Source organism: Mastigoproctus giganteus, chromosome 4 (genome assembly GCF_048544385.1).
Source record: "Mastigoproctus giganteus isolate SK-2022 chromosome 4, ASM4854438v1, whole genome shotgun sequence".
NCBI classification, from domain to species: domain Eukaryota; kingdom Metazoa; phylum Arthropoda; class Arachnida; order Uropygi; family Thelyphonidae; genus Mastigoproctus; species Mastigoproctus giganteus.
Window position 1 is genome coordinate 52,867,822 of NC_143578.1, and position 17,293 is coordinate 52,885,114.

The following is a 17,293-nucleotide window of genomic DNA, read 5'->3' on the forward strand; positions in this document are numbered from 1 at the left end:
CCAACCAACCACCCGCTGGCTAAAGGCAAATTTCCGCACGTCTATCCTACATCTGTCTTTCCTCAATTTGAATTTATGCCCTCTCAGGTGATTATTCTGAGCTAGAGGAAGAATCCCATCAGCATTGAGCATGCTCAAACCATTCAAGGCTTTATACACCTCTATCAGATCACCTCGCTGGTGCCTAGTCTCCAGACACTGTAATTTGCAAAACTTAAGCCTTTCTTCGTAAGAGCACCCCTTTGTTCCATTCACTAATCTTGTTGCCCTTCTCTGTACTCGTTCCAGCAGCTCTACATCCTTCTTGAAATTAGGCCTCCAGACCTGTATACAGTACTCTAGGTGTGGCCTGACCATTGCCTTATACAAGGGAATAATCACCTCCTTATCCCTGCTGGAAAAATTCCTGTATATCATTGACAATACTCCATGAGCTACTCTTGCAGCCCGTCTGCACTGCTCAGAGAACTTCATATCTGCCTGCACAACCACCCCCAAGTCCCTTTCATTCTCTACCACTGTCAGTGTAGTACCACAGAGTTGATACGTTGCTCTGGGGTTGCTGTTTCCCATGTGTAGTACTTTACATTTGTCAATGTTAAACTTCATTTGCCACCTCTCAGCCCATCTGCTCAACCTTTCCAGATCCTGTTGCAGCAGCATAGTGTCAGTAGTGTCCTTGACAACCCTGCCAACCTTTGTATCATCTGCAGACTTGGACATTAAGCTTGATATACCATCATCAATATCATTTATAAATATAGAAAACAATAATGGACCCAACACTGAGCCCTGAGGGACTCCACTAATAACATTAGTCCATGATGAGCAGTGTCCATTGATTACCACTCTCTGTCTTCTCCCCCTCAACTACCCCTTTATCCATAGCAGCAATTTGCCTCCATATTATCTAGGTTCATTGTTGGTTCCATATTATCTAGATAATGTATAAAATTAATTAGGATAATATGAATAATTTCATATTATCCTAATTAATCCATGCTAGTCATATAAGTGCTAACCAGACATATCTTTTACGATATTTTATGTGAAAATAATTTTGACCCAAATTTATTTAATATACAGTAGACTCTCGATTTTCTGGGATAGATGGTAAAAAAAAATTCTCAGATAATCAATTTCCCGGTTAATCCAAAAATACAATAAGTCCCCGACGTATGTAAGAGACACGTTCCAGGACTTATTACGTAAGTCGAGTTTTAGGTAACTCGTGAATGACTAATAAAATATTGCTACTATATCCCTGTTATGCCAAAATTACAAAAACCACATAATATCCTCAGAGGAATGAAGAAAAATAGTTATATATTTTTAATTAGTTCAGTTAAAAACTTTTTCTGGGGATAGCAGTGAAGTAGCCAGAGTGGCATATAAGGAAAGAAAAAACGCATGTTATTGTACTGTAAAACTGATATGTATTTCGTAGTCTTGGTTATTATAGTTGACTTCATTGGTGCCAATCGCTTCACTGCTTCTCATATTCTGTCTTTCATCTTTATTGTGTTCACCATTGCCACTGACAAATCTGAATTCTGCATGATACTTGTTAATGCGTTTCCATTTTCGTACATCCTTATTATTTTAGTTTTCTGATCCAACTCAATCGCTTTCCTTTTCTTCATAGATTTACTAGTACCCCTGTCACTTACCCTCTTAGTTGGCACCATGATAACAATGAAAATTAAATTTTCTGAAAAGAACTTCATAGGGTTAAGGCAAAAACTCACTGTTATCACCCCACACAAGCTCACATTTTACTAAAGCACATTTCCGGAGGTCACTGCCATAAAACAATAAAAACAATTTGCACTTTCCAGGTTATTGGGCTTTTCTGTTAGGCAATTCATTATAAATGGGTAGTAAAGTCAATCTTATTGCATTTGCATAATACCGATAGCTGGTGAATTCTGTGAGTTTTTACATTATTATGGTGAAATGTGTGTCTCCTTCACTGAAATCTTCAATCTGTTTAAAAATATATAAATAACATAACATAAGTCCGAAGCTGCGTAAGTCGGCGACTTCCTGTATCGAAAAATGTTCAGCAACCTACATAAAAAGTTTTTTTAACACGAAAGGTATAAAAACCTATAGTACTTAGTACCGTGCATGGGTTGGAGGAGAAGTATGGGGGGAGGGGGATGCCGGAAACTTTGCTCTAGAGACTAAACATGGGTTTCACCACTTTAAGCCCCCAATAAGCAAAGTGGTAGTATTTCACCGGTTGATGAAAGTCATCTACCACCTACAAATATGGCAATAGATAAAAAATGTAAAAAACTTACCACACACTACTCATGTGTCCAATACAATGCTTCCCTTTATTTTTTACAATGACGTGTATGGTTTGGTCACCAACATTATAATGGTTCTTTAGAGATTTAACAGATGCACCGTTTTCAAACTTTTGAATAATTTCAAGTTTTTGTTTAATTGAAAGCACAGCTCTTGCATTTGCCCATCATTTTTGCTATTTCTAAACAAAAAAATTAATTAATTAATTTAAAAAAAATAGTTACTAAAAAAAAAATTCTGACATAAATAACAAAACAAAATTTGACCTTTTGCGGTGTGACGGAACACAACAATTGACAATGCACTGAAACAAACTAAATGTTTGGTATGTTTTTTTTTGTTTTTTTTATTTTGAGCGGTAGATATGAAGACAGAGTTGCAAGATAATAGGTACACTAATCTCCCAATGACGACATATAATGCCACTTCTTATCGCTTATTTACAACTTGAAAAACATCTGTTTATACCTTTATATTTATTACTTGAATTTTATATAAGATTTCTGGTTGCTTTTTTTTTTTTTTTTTTTTAATTTGGAGTCTTGAAGTGTTCCGGTTAATCCACTTCTCGGTTAATCTGATCCTGGTAAATCGAGAATCTGCTGTGTATCGTAATTTAAAATTTCAGAAAGGTTTGTGATCTTTTAATAGTATGTTATTTTCTTCTTCTCAACAATAAATGATAACTTAACTAACAGCGTTTTATCTGTAGCAGCTAAATGGACCACAGAACAACTATGAAGTTGCAATGGCACAATTTGAACAGCTGTTAAATAATAGGAACTTTCTTCTCACCTTCATTGAATCTTTAGAAGATCAAAGGTCATTCAGTATACGTGATAAGTATGTTGATTATGCAGTACTAATAGATAATTTCTTTTTAATGTGATGTAGCTTTCTTGCTTTGCTTATTAATTTCTGTAATCTATATTACAAATTGTATGAAAAGCTAACCTTTATAACCTGCACTTGTCTTATTCTGTTTTTTTTGGTTTTTTTTTTTTTCATAAAAATTGTTGGTATACAGTGATTGAAAAGTGATGCAACAAAAATGTAATAAAAATTAAATGTATTAATATGTAAAGTAAAAAAAAGGTAAACTACAGCCATATTAATCCACTGCATGATGGAAGCCTCCTCAACAATTCATGATAAAGTAATACAATAATAAATAAATAAATGTTTATCTTGTACTACACTGTGATCATTGAAATGTGACATCTCTCCTCTACAATGGTGGAGCATGACCTAATCAGAACAATGAAAAATGAAATGAATTACCACTAGGAAACATTCATATATGCTAATATATAGCTTGTAGCACCAGCATTTTCCTGCACTTGGTAATTATATCAAGCAAGGAAGGAAAATGTCATGATTTCTAAGAATTTTGAATGTGGAATGATTATTTCCAGGAGTATGTATGTCACCCTTTTTCAAAAAAAAACCACATCTAGTGAGCTGTATGAGAGAATTTATTGTTGCATGGACTGGCAAACTGACTGCAAATAACTAGTCATCTCAAAAATATGGTGGATATGGTGGACAGTAAAGTTTGATGAATTGCTGTGCATTAACACTGAGGCAGCTAAGGCCATTAGGTATAGCATTAGTAGTGGCAAATGATGCAAGAAAGCAAGCTTATGCAGCTTCAGCCAAAAAAAAAACACTTCCCACCTTACCCATCCATTCCTTCCAACAGTTTGTCTAGTTCTTTGAATTTATTTAAGCTATCAGCTTCCACAACAACAGAGAAATTTATTCCAGCAATCAACCACCCACTGACTAAAGGCAAATTTCTGCACATCTGTTTCTGCAACTGACTTTCCTCAGCTTGAATTTATACCCCCTCAAGTGCATAATCTGAGCAAGAGGAAGAATCCTATCAGCATTGAACGTGCACAAACAATTTAAAGCCTTAAACACCTCAGTCAGATCACCTCATAGGTGCCTAGTCTCCAGATGTTGCAATTTGCAGAACTGAAGCCTTTCTTTTTGGGAGCACCCCTTTGTTCCCCTCACCAATCTAGTTGCCCTTCTCTGTACTCGTTCAAGTAGCTCTACATCCTTCCTAAAATGAGGCCTCCAGACCTGAATGCAGTACTCAAGATGTGGCCTGACCATTTCCTTAAGCAATGGGATAATCACCTCCTTATCTTTTGTATATTTTGTCTGTAAATTGTTATTAGGCTAAATGATAGAAGGAAAAAAAAAAAAAAAAAAGATGATCACAATTCCATCACTAACACACACAGTCTAACAAAATTCCACCATGAATTTTGTTAGACTTTCTACCTAAATTATATTGAGAGGCAACTTATGCAATTTATTCCAGTGATCAATAACACATTGCCAACAGAACATCTCTACATATTACAAAAATAAGTACATATAAGTGTAGTAAATACCAGTGCTTTATTTGTGTGAAATGTTTACCTAAGATTCATTGAAATTAAATTTTTTTCACTTTTTTTTTTAGGGTAAATGTGGCGTCATTACTCATGATCATCTTTCTCGAAAAAATGGAATATGCTACTAGGTAAATATTGGGAACTTTTATTGTGGAATGTGTTTATTGTATCTGAAGTAATGAAATTATTTTATTTCTGTTTTACATTCACTAGTTGTAGTTTCAAAATTATTTGAGATTCAATAGAGCTGTAGGTTCATAACTTTGGATAATAGTATGAACTGAAATCCTGAAAATATAATATGAAATTTTCCATAATCACCTAGCTATTCCTTTATAAAAAGGAATAGCTAGTTAATGAGAGTAGTGAAAATGCAGGGTAATAAAAGACAGAGAGAGAGAGAGAGAGAGAGAGAGAGAGAGAGAGAGAGAGAGAGAGAGAGAGACTTTAATGTCTCAAAATACAGTTACTTCTGGATTATGGAATATGCGTACTTATCAGTAAAAATCTGATAGCTTTACAGTGTTTTACAAAGCTAATTGCAACTAGAAGGGTAACTGTTTTATAGAAATAAAATAAAGATATTCATTAAAGGTATATCCTTATGATTGTAGTAACTTATTGAGTTGAGTCTAGAAAATAACATTTATTTTGAAATCACATTAATTTTTTGTTGAAAAGATGTATATTCTAAACATGCTTTTTCATAAACTAGGCAAGCTGCATTTAATATTGGTCTTAGTATTACATATGACAGAACAATGCAAGGAAACAAGGCTTACACAGCAGATCAACCCCTGGCATTACAACCATAAACAACTATTGTAAGTCTGTTGTTGATGATGAGTGGTGTGTATGTGCACCCTATATTTTCCTACTGTTCCACAAATAAAGATACTCTCTCTCTCTCTCTCTCTCTCTCTCTCTCTCTCTCTCTCTCTCTCTCTCTCTCTCTCTCTCTCACTCTCACTCACACACTGCTTTTCAAAAAGACATGCTAATTTAAAAGAAGAGTACTCATGACTAATTGACCTGTAAAAGAGGCACATAGCAGAAACTGAACATCTTTGTGATAGGAATTATAGTAAGTTTGTTAAGTGAGGAATCATTAATTATCCTGGCTGCTCTCTTTTAGATAGAATGTTTAGAGTGACGGAGGTTAAGAGAGGTTTATGGTGCACAATATGCGAATGATATTCCATGGTAGGACAGATTTGCGATTTGTATGGATATAGCTGTTCAGAAGCAAAAGTAGCACTGATAGTGAAGGCAAAAAACATAGTTTTTCTTCACTGCAGTATTTGTGATATGCTTATGCCAAATTTACTGGGCATAACCATGATTTTTAACTCTTAGAAGAGTTAAAAGTCATGGTTATTCCCAGTAAAGATATATGATCTTGTTTAGAAATCTGTGTTGTTGTTGAAAACTAGCACGAGGGTGGCAGACTTTTTTTTTTTATAAGAATTAGAAGGATTGAGGTTAACAGAGTTTTCTCTCCCCACTGGACAATTGGAGACCAGAATTTAAAGGATTGATGATAAATATTCAAGGAATTGTATCTGTAAGAGTAGGGCACATTGAAACTAGAAAGTGGAAAATAGTTTACTGTCATCAGAAAAACTATGGATAGGATTTCCATAAATGAAAGAAGGTCATATACACTAGGAAAAGAGCAGTACCTTGGAAAAATTCAGAATTAGTTGAGAAGTTTTAAGACAGAAAGTTATCTCCCGTTATGTGTAGTGAGTGTCCAAAGAGAAAACTGGCTACTTAGATACAAAAGACAGAAAACAGACCATAAGATGGAACATAATCAAAAAGAATTGAAATGCTAAAAGCAACTGCTTAAGTTTCTCCAAACTTCATGAAATTTGCCCAAATAAAAGTAACATAAGCCAAGATATCATGAGTGGATCAAGCGTGACTGAATCCTTGCTGGTAGTTGTTAATCAGATGGAAAGATTTGAAATGGTATAGGAATATATCTCCATTTCTTTGGAAAGATTTGAGGTAAGTGTAATTGATCAATAATTGGAAGGAAAGGATTTGTTGCCCTTTTTTTAGAATTTGCTGGACATGAGCAAATTTCCATCTGAAAAGAAAACATGTAAAAAGGTAATGCAAAACAGGGTTGAATTTTGGAAACAGCATCATTATATTACATAAAGTTATATTAGATAATATTGTACACATCATTGACCAACACTCAGTTTCATTCACTAAAATAGTGATAATTCAGGTAGTGATATTTTGGATGTTTGCAGTGATCATATGCTAGAAATTAATATTTTTGACCTTATGGATGTCTTTCTTTAGAATATTGTTTCCAAATGTCTGAATGTGCAGTCAGAATTCTTGTAATACAATGATGACATTACAGAAACATTATCTCTCCTAATATGGAAATGTGCAGATGGCTTTTGGGCATCATAGCACACATTAAAATTATAAGTAGTTTTTAATATATTGTAAATAATTATTCCATGTTTAAAATCATGCTTAAATTTATACTGTAAAATAATTCTTAAAAGTCCTAGTATTCATTGAATTTCATGTAATTCTTATTATGATGAAAAATCCCAACATATTCATTTAATGAATTATTAAATTAATTAATATTGTAAAAATACAGTTGATTCTGGTTACTTGGGTCACCGGTTAATCGGGGCAGCCGTTTATTTGGGACAAATCTTAAAAAACAGAACCCAGTTGAGAAAATAGCCAGGGTTTACTTCGCTTAATTGGGACAATATACTGTTTAATCGGGGAAGGAGACCACATCACTGGAGATTACCCTATGATTGTCTCCAACCATACCACGTGGTTCTGTCGGATTTCTGGAGGTCACAACCATAAAACAATAAAAACAATTAGCAGTCAACTGTTTATTGGGCTTTTTAGTTAGTGCAATCTATCATAAACAGATAGTAAACTCGATCTTATTGAATTTGCGATAATACCGACAGCTGGAATTCTGTGGGTTGTTATGGTGAAATGTGTTTACACTTCCATGGAATTTTCAATCATATAAAAAATTTAATTTTCAGAATCTTCTCTTCATTCCTATTTTTAAAGCTTCATAACTTGTTACTCCGTTCTCATTTGCACATATCGTGATACTTGCAATTTGTGTGTGCCATGTTCTTTGTTATTGATTGCTTGTCTTTTTACTGTTTTAAATTTTAATCTCCACCCACAAATGTCAGTGAACAGAAATGTCAACCAGTTAATATGTACATATTAATTATTCTGATTATAACATATATTCTTCCAATTTTCATGTATCATTTAATTTTTGGTAAGGTAATAGAGGGTAAATTTGTGCTTAATATATCTTTAATTTTATAGCCTGTGGATAATATTCCTTCTATTTTCGCTAATTAGAATTGCTGTTTAATAGAATTAAAATTAATTTCACAAATGTGATCACAATGACCTATTTACGTGAAACCTTGGATAATTGGGACAGCCGCTTAATCGGGCCAAAATGCACTAGTCCCAATGTGTCCCAAATAACTGGAATCAACTGTATAAATATATGATTTCATTGACAGTGAAAATTTATATGCAACTTAGATAAAATAGTCTTTTAAAATTACTCTAAGAAGTTTTTACACTACTGAGCCTTACTTTACCATTTTAATAATAATAATGCAGAAATGAAGGCAATGTAATATTTTTCTTACTGTTTGCAGTATACTGAAAGAATTGCTGCTGAGGTTAATAGAAAAGTACGTTGGAACCAAGCATCCTCAGTTGATGTTACGAAGGTAAACAAATGCCGTAGTATGATCTAAGGTATTCCTTGAGTGGCTTGATATGTAGGTAAACCATGTTGTTTGAAGATAATTAAGTACTCAAAACCTACTTTGGTATTATTATGCTTATTTTAGAATTGAAAATATGTACATTTGACTCCATTATGTACATATTTCCAATTCTAAAATAAACATAATAATACCAAGGTAGGTTTAGAGTGCTTTATTATCTTCGATTACCGTAGTGTTTTAATTATAATGAAATTTAGAATATCCAGAATGGAAATTTTATAGACCTTGATTGGAGTTATATTTTGAAATATATGGTTAATTTTTATATAGTTATTGAATCCTTGTATTATTTATTTGATATTTTCAGTAACATTGAATTTATTATTAGTATTGACAAAACAATGCAAGGATATATAATCTTATGTAGCAACAGTCCCGCCACTCCTGCTAAATTCATACTAAATATAATCTGTCACCTTTTCTTCTAAATTGTCTTCTGTGTACTGACTTTGGTACCACAGTCAGGGTGGTGGAGAATGAAATAGATCTGTGGGTAATTATGCAGTCAGATATGAAGTTCTTTGAGCAGTGAAGACAGGCTGACAGGGCAGCTCATGGGGTTTTGTCAATGATATAGAGGAATTTTTCCAGCAATGATAAGATGCTGATTATCCCATGGTTGCCTAACTGGTTAATGGTTAATGGGCTAATTATATGGCATATGATGCAGGAAAGCAAGGTTATATAGCATAAGCCAAAAAAAAAAAAAAAAAAAAAAAAACCATCCCATTTCACCCATCCATTCACTCCAAATGTTTGTCTAGTACAGCCTTAAATTTATTTAAGCTATAAACTTCCACAACAACAGATGGAAGTCTGTTCCAGCAATCAACTTCCTGCTGGCTAAAGGCAAGCTTCTGCACATCTATTTTACAACTGTCTTTCCTCAATTTGAATCTGTGCCCCTCAGGTTCTTAATCTGAGCAAGCGGAAGTATCCCATTAGCATTGAGCCTGCTTAAACCATTCAAGGCTTTATACACACCTCAATCAGATCATCTCACAGGTGCCTAGTCTCCAGATGCTGCAACTTGCACAACTTAAGCCTCCCTTGGTAAGAGCACCCTTTTGTTCCTCTCACCAATCTTGTTGCCCTTCTCTGAACTCATTCTAGCAACTCTACATCCTTCCTAAAATGAGGCCTCCAGACCTGTATGCAGTGCTCAAGGTTTGACTGACCATTGCCTTATACAAGGGGATAATCACCTCTTTGTATCTGCTAGTAAAATTCCTATATATCATTGACAAAACTCCATGACCTGCTCTGGCAGCCCATCTGCACTGCTCAGGGAACTTCATATCTGACTGCACAATTACCCCCAGGTCTTTTTCATTCTCCACTTCCCTGAGTGTAGTACCATACATTTGGTACATTTCTCTTGGGTTACTGCTACCCAGATGGAGTACTTTGAATTTGTCAATGTTAAACTTTAGTTACCACTTCTCAGCACATCTGCCTAACTTTTCTAGATCCTGTTGCAGTAGCATACTGTCTTTACTGTCATTAACAACCCTGCCAACCTTTGTATCATCTGCAAACTTGGACATTAAGCCTGATATATCTTCATCGATATCATTGATAAAAACACAAAACAGTGGGCCCAGCACCAAACCCTGGGGCACTCCATTAATAACATTAGTCCACGTAGAGCAGTGTCCATTTATTACCACTCTCTGCCATCTCCCACTCTACCATCTATTTATCCATTGCAGCAACTGCCTTTAATGCCATACTTCTCCAATTTGTAAAGCAGTCTTCCATGTGCAACAGTATCAAAAGCTTTCCTGAAATCCAAGTATATGATATTGAAATTATTTTTTGCATCCAGTTCCTTTGTGACCACATTGTAGTACCCAATCAAATTGGTCAGACAAGACTTCCCCTTAACAAACTCATGCTGTGTCTGAACTATTACTGCAGTCTTGTCTAGATGATTCTGCATCACTTCTTTAACCAGTGACTCCATTATTTTCCCCACAACGGAAGTTAAACTTACAGATCTATAATTATTTGTGTCACCCTTTGAACCCCCTTTGTGAATTGGGGATACATTTGCACATCTCCAGTCCATGGGGACCTCCCCTGAATCTAAGGATGTTCTCATAATTATGGCTAAGGATTTGCTAACTTCCCTCGCTGCCTCCTGGAATATAACTGGATAGATTCCATCCACCCCAGGTGCCTTTAATGTTTGCCTAACCATTGTATAATGATTAGGCGGTCATTAGGCCACCTTGAATATACATACAGGACTGGAAGCCTCATTTTAGGAAGGATATGGATCTGTTGGAACAGGTGTGGAGAAGTGCAACAAGATTAGTGAGGGGGAACAAAATAGTGCTATTACTTGGAACGACTTCAGTTCTGCAAATTGCAGCACCCAGAGACTGTGCACTTTCAAGGAAATCTGATTGAGGTGTTTAAGGCTTTAAAAGGATTAAGTAAGCTGAATGCTGTTGGAATCCTTTCTTTTGATCAGACTACACATATGAGGAGACATAAATTCATATTGAAGAAGGATGCTTGCTGGATCAATGTGCAAAAATTTGCCTTCAGCCTGTGGATAGTTGATTATTGAAATAAACATCCATCTGTTGATGCGGAAGTGGGTAATTTTGAATATATTTTTTTTTCAAATTATATAAGCATGCTTTCTTGCATTATTGCCACTACTAATACTTTTAATCACCACTACTAATATGAATACAGAAACTGTTGATTTTCAGTGGCTATTGATATTCATTAATACACAAATTGTAAGGGCTATTTTTTTAATCACATAAATAAATGCTTATAGAATACTGAATAATAATACACAAGCTGAAAAATCCCAGGATTAAATTTGCAGAACTTTAAATTTTCAAAAAATCAGTACTCTATCTAATAAAAGTCTAATACTCTTCCATACTGCTAACTATTTTAGTGCCCTTTGTTATATTATTGATCACTTTAAATGAAAGTGTTGTGCATTTTGTGTGTATAATGTGGTTAAATCTTGTTGAAAATTTATTTCTGATATGTTTAAGAATATTTATTTATTTTAAAGCTTTTTTAAAGTTGCATTTTTGATGAAGAGCTTTCAAATAATCTTATTTATTGAAAATGGATAAGAAATGATTAAAAAAATTACTGAAAACATGTATGTTGATGTTATATACAGTACTGATAACAGTTGGCAAAGATCAATATATATATACTTTAATAGTTACTATAATTTATATCATCAAAAAATGGATGACAGTTTAATTTGCTCAAATTAATGATTAAATCATTTCTTTAAATACTTAATCCCCTTCTTTATTAACTCTCTTAAACTTCTTTTTACTCTTCTCCCTTAACTCTCCTATTCAATTTCAGGACAGAATCTGTAGTTGAGAAGATGTTAACCAATTGGATGGCACTTTGTATGTATACATACATTAAGGTAAGTCCCAAAAGTGTACTTATCCAAGAATAAAAAATCAAATATGATATTTGCTTTTCTTGTTTTAGCAACCATCTGTTTTTTTTTTAATTCTTGCCACTAACTGACTCAATTTTGTTCATTATACTTATTTTTTTGTGATATATATAGTGATGAATCACCTTTCAGGAAATTTTATCAGTAGAATAAGATGTCCTATTATACTTTTTAAAATGGCCTATTATATTAATATAATATATGTCATGTTATATGTCATAATATATAACATAATTATATGTCATATAATATCATATAATATGACAAATCATAAAGTAATAATATGACTTTATTCTGCATCACTTATAATAAATATGAAAAATTCATAATGAATTGTCATTTCAATTTTTAATGCTATTATAAAACTATGTATAATATTATAAATGTAGCCTGTTATTTTATGTTATCTAAATTTCTTTATATATTCCTAAATGTTGGTTTTCAACTGTGCATTTCCACCACTGATTCTTAAACAGCATTATGTAATTAATATTTAACTGATATGAATAAAATAGTAGAAAACAAGGCGTAAAGAAAAAAATTTTTTTTTTCCATTATTTAGGATTATGCAGGAAGTTCTTTGTTTTTACTGTTCAGTGCTATCAAGCATCAAGTGGAAAAGGGTCCTGTTGATGCTTTTACACATGATGCCCGTTATTCCCTCTCAGAGGAGAGATTACTAAGAGAACAAATTGAATATTCAACAGTGGTAAGTTTAATATGTTTCATTTATTTTATTCTTTTAAGGACTCTGCAGTGTGGCAAATGAAATGAAGTACAACATCTTAATGCTCTGTAATTATCCTATGAACGATAATCATTATCATTTAAAAAATGAAGAAAAAATGTTCAATTTTAAATTGAAAGTAATATATAATTGAAATAAACCTAAATTTGCTTTGCTGTATGATAGCCAATAGGATAATGGTAAGGACTACAGACAATTGAAAAAATTAATCACTCATGGTATTTAGGGCATAGAATAGTTTGAACACATATATCTTGTATGCTTGCTTGCTTGTATGCCTTACAGCACTGAAATTAAGAGTATAAGATTAGCTCATTTTCTCTATAAAAAGGAGTGATAACATTAATATTAATATTTATGCATGATGCAAGAAGCTTATAAAGCATCAGCCAAAAAAAAAAAAAAAAAAACTTTCCACATCACCTGTTCATCCCCTCCAATAATTTTTCTAGTTCTTCCTTGAATTTATTCAAATTACCCACTTCCATAAGAACAGATGGAGGTTTGTTCAAATAATCAACCATACACCTTTATCCATAGCAGTAACTTGCCCTTAATGCCACACTGCTCCAGTTTATATAGCAGTTTTTTATGTGCAGCAGTATCAAAAGCTTTTCCGAAATCCAAGTATATAATATCAAAATTATTTTTTGCATCCAGTTCCTTTCTTACTTCATCATAGTATCCAATCAGATTGGTCAGACAAGATTGCCCCTTAAAAATCAATGCTGTGACTGCAGTATAACTGCATTTATGTCTAGATTGTCCTGTATTACTTCTTTAACCAGTGACTCCATTATCCTTCTGGAACAGAAGTTAAGCTAACAGGTCTGTAATTATTCATATCACCTTTTGATCTACCTTTGTGAATTGGGGATACATTCACACATCTCCAGTCCATAGGAACCTCCTCTAAATCCAAAGATGCTCTCATAATTATGGCTAAGGGATATGCATGAAGAATTGCTGCTGATAATCAGATCAAGAATATTGCTTCTTCCTGTTTTCTCCCTAACATGCTGCTGTAGAAAACAGTAATCCAATAAATCCACAAAAGTCTTGTTTAATATTTGAGAAAAAAACTCACAATTTCCAGTCAATATTTGGAAAGTTAAAATCCCTCATTATAAGACATTCTGATTTACTGACCCACTCTATTTCTTGTTTAGCTGTTTGTTACAGTCTCTCATTTTCATTTTCACCATTCTCATGTCACACCAAACTGATTCAACATCGCACTGATATTTGGCAGGTCTAAAGGATATCCTGGTAAAGAAGTAACTAAATTTGATAATGTTTTTCAGAAAGATAAGTGAAATCAACATAATTGGTAAGTGATCATGATTGGAGACAAATATCATGTCTAATCATGTCAAGGAAAAGATTTCGAACAAAACAAGAACTGCTGAAAACCAGAGATAAAATGAGCTGATTTCTGAGAGAATTGTGTAACTTGGATATGTGGAATAAGATCCCTGAGTAATACTAAATTCACAGAAGATGCAATGAGACAGTCCATCCAGACTGTATGCAAGGTGTCATATAGACTGGCGGTGGGTTATGATGCTTTGGAGATGTTTTAACTATTATGAAGTGGGTCCCTACTTGAAATACCAACCAGGATGAATCTCAGGCTGGCTATACAAATATTCTGGATGATTAGGTTGTGCCTTTTGCTGAACATTTGAGGAACACTCATTTGGATGACAACTGCTTTAAACTGGCATGAGGAACACGACAGAATGGTAGGGCATTTAAATTGGCAAACCAAGTCACTAGATTTAAATCCTATAGAGAACACATGAGACTAACTTGAATGGAAAGTGAAGACACAACAACAGCATTCACAAAATCTGAATGAATTACAGGCTCATTTTTTTCAGAATGGGCTAATACTGTTATAAACTACTTAAGGCATCTAGTTGAATTCTACCAGTGAGAATTTATGAAGTTATTTGTACCGAAGGAAAATTACACATTAATACATTATTAATTGAAAAATTACACAGGTAACTAATTTTTTGTCCAGTTTCTGTACCTTTCTGTATTACTAGTATCTTATCCAAACAGTAAGTGAATAGCACTATAAAATAAATAGGTATATCAAATGTGAAAAAAGTAGCATAGAAGTGATGTTTTCTTGGATAATATATTTAATCCCACGTCAACAGGTTTATGATTCAGCATTCCATGGGTTAACCTAATTATATCTAAAGGACAGTATTAAACACCATTAACAGTTAGAATTATAACCTGAAAGGTTTCTAGTTATCCAAATAATAATCACAAATTAGATAAAACTTATTTACTGATTTTACCAGTGTTGAAAAAAGTCAAAGTGGGGTGAATACATCACTGTGAGGTTTGCGGAATTGTGCAGGGGTGGCCAACCTGCAGCACTCGTGGCACATTTCCTGAATTGGCAAAAATTATACAACCAACTTCAAAAACCACAAATAAAGGTAAGCACACATAGTTTAAATTCCATTTGTATTGTCAGAAATTATTACCTGGATTTCAACTTAATGGTAAGGATCTGCTGTTCACATTTATAACCTGTTAGTGTATGTAGCCTCTGATGGGGATTCGCCCTTTCCAAATTTGTTTTGTCTTGTTCTGTCCCTAAGTGGCATGTAACACATTTTTAACATATATATGGCAGGCACACTGCAGGAAAAGTTGCCTACTACTGGCTCTAGGGAATACAAATGTTTATGGAACGTAGGCATCTTACAGTATAAAAATATGCAAACCTGGTATGCAGCTTTATTAAATATTGTTCTACAATTGGCAATGACAAGCCTTGCTGCATAGTTCAGTAATTGTTTCCTGTGGCAAGATACAATAATGTTATTTCCAATTTTGTTCTCGCTGGTTTTGCATCTCTCACTAAAGTGTCAGAGTGTTGAATTAAAGGAGTGACCAGGCTCAGCAATATGTCAAAATTTTATGGAGACATTCTTAAGCAAATTTTATATTCTTAAGGATCTTCTGAATACAGTTCTTTAAAAGCAAAGCAGAACCTTCACGTATGGATCCTCTAATGTCCATTTCCTAGCCCAGAGTTTCTTTTTTCTTATTAATCTCTTTAAGAATATCCAAAATTTCATCATATAACAACAACACACAAACATTTTTAATTAACTTTTAAAAACAGAGTGTCCACCTTGTCACATTTGCTTGCCAACTAATATGAAATACACTAGCCACCTGTGAACATGTATTGAAAGGACTACTATCATCATCATCAGCCATTTTCAATCCACTGCAGGATGAAGGCCTCTCCAGCAACTTTCCAGTTCCTTCTGTTTTGAGCACTGGCCATCCATTTACTACTCAAAAACTCATGAATTTCATCTATCCATCTCCGCCTTTGTCTTCCAGGTTTTCTTCTAGTTCCTCTTGGGTACCATTCTGTTATTTTCTTAGTCCATCTGTCATCATGTCTTCGAGCTATGTGTCCTGCCCAAGACCATTTTAGTTCTTTAGTTTTGATAAGAATGTCCTTTACTTGAGTTTGCTGCTTAATCCATGTGTTTCTCTTCTTATCTAACAGTCTGATTCCCAATATAATTTGTTCCATTCTTCGCTGTGTAGTTCTTAGCTTCTCTTCCATTCTTTTGGTGAGTGCCCAAGTTTCACTTCCATAAGTCATGGTGGGGAGTATACATTGATTCATTATTTTACGTTTCAGACAAACTGGGATATTGCTCTTCAGTATGTGACTATATTTCCTGAATGCTATCCATCCAAAATTTATTCTTCTCTTGACTTCCAGCCATTTATCATTATTACAGCTAATAACTTGTCCCAGATAAGTATATGACTCCATCTTTTCAATTACTGCTCCTTCAATCATTATTTCCCTTTCCGTGGCATACTTGTTCATCATTACTTTTGTTTTAGCCATATTCATCTTTAGTCCAAAATCCTTACTAACTGTGAATAACTGATTAAGATTTTCCTCTAATTCTTTGGGATCGTGGCTTATGACCACAATGTCATCTGCAAATCGTAAATGGTTTAGGTACTCTCCGTTCACATTGACTCCTTTCTGCGACCAGTCTAATCTTCTGAAAGCTTCCTCAAGGGCAGCAGTAAACAGCTTCGAAGATATTGTGTCTCCTTGTCGAACTCCTTTCTCGATTTTAAATTTGCTACTGTCTTTGTCTAGTCTAATAAAGGATGTAGCACTCTCATATATTTTCTTCAAAATCATAATACAGTAAACCCCCGCTATTCGCGGGGGTTACGTTCCTGAGAAATGTCGCGAATACCGAAAACACGAATACTGAGTTATGGCTCCCATAATAATAAAGGGGTTCCGTTCCAAAGTATGAAATATATAAGAAAAACTAGTCTAAAATTTTGTCTATGTATGTATTATATGTACCTTCATAATATGTTTGTTTTGTTTGTTTTTTTTTGGTTTTTAGGAGCATTAGCAACTAAGACCATATTGCTCCGGGATATGCGGTGGTCATTCCCTGACCTTTCCGCATCCTCCGTATTTGGTGGTGACGGG

The 17,293-nt window shown here is 34.0% G+C and overlaps 1 protein-coding gene across 1 annotated transcript in view; it reads left to right on the forward strand.

Moving 5' to 3' along the window:
- LOC150086740 (plexin-B-like) overlaps window positions 1-17,293 on the forward strand; it is a 415,555-nt gene that overhangs the window by 355,367 nt on the left and 42,895 nt on the right. The window contains exons 25-29 of the mRNA XM_090372733.1: window positions 3,029-3,159; window positions 4,796-4,855; window positions 8,426-8,500; window positions 11,918-11,984; window positions 12,583-12,729. Coding sequence (XP_090228859.1) covers window positions 3,029-3,159; window positions 4,796-4,855; window positions 8,426-8,500; window positions 11,918-11,984; window positions 12,583-12,729 — 480 coding nt within the window. The remainder of the gene's footprint in view (window positions 1-3,028; window positions 3,160-4,795; window positions 4,856-8,425; window positions 8,501-11,917; window positions 11,985-12,582; window positions 12,730-17,293) is intronic.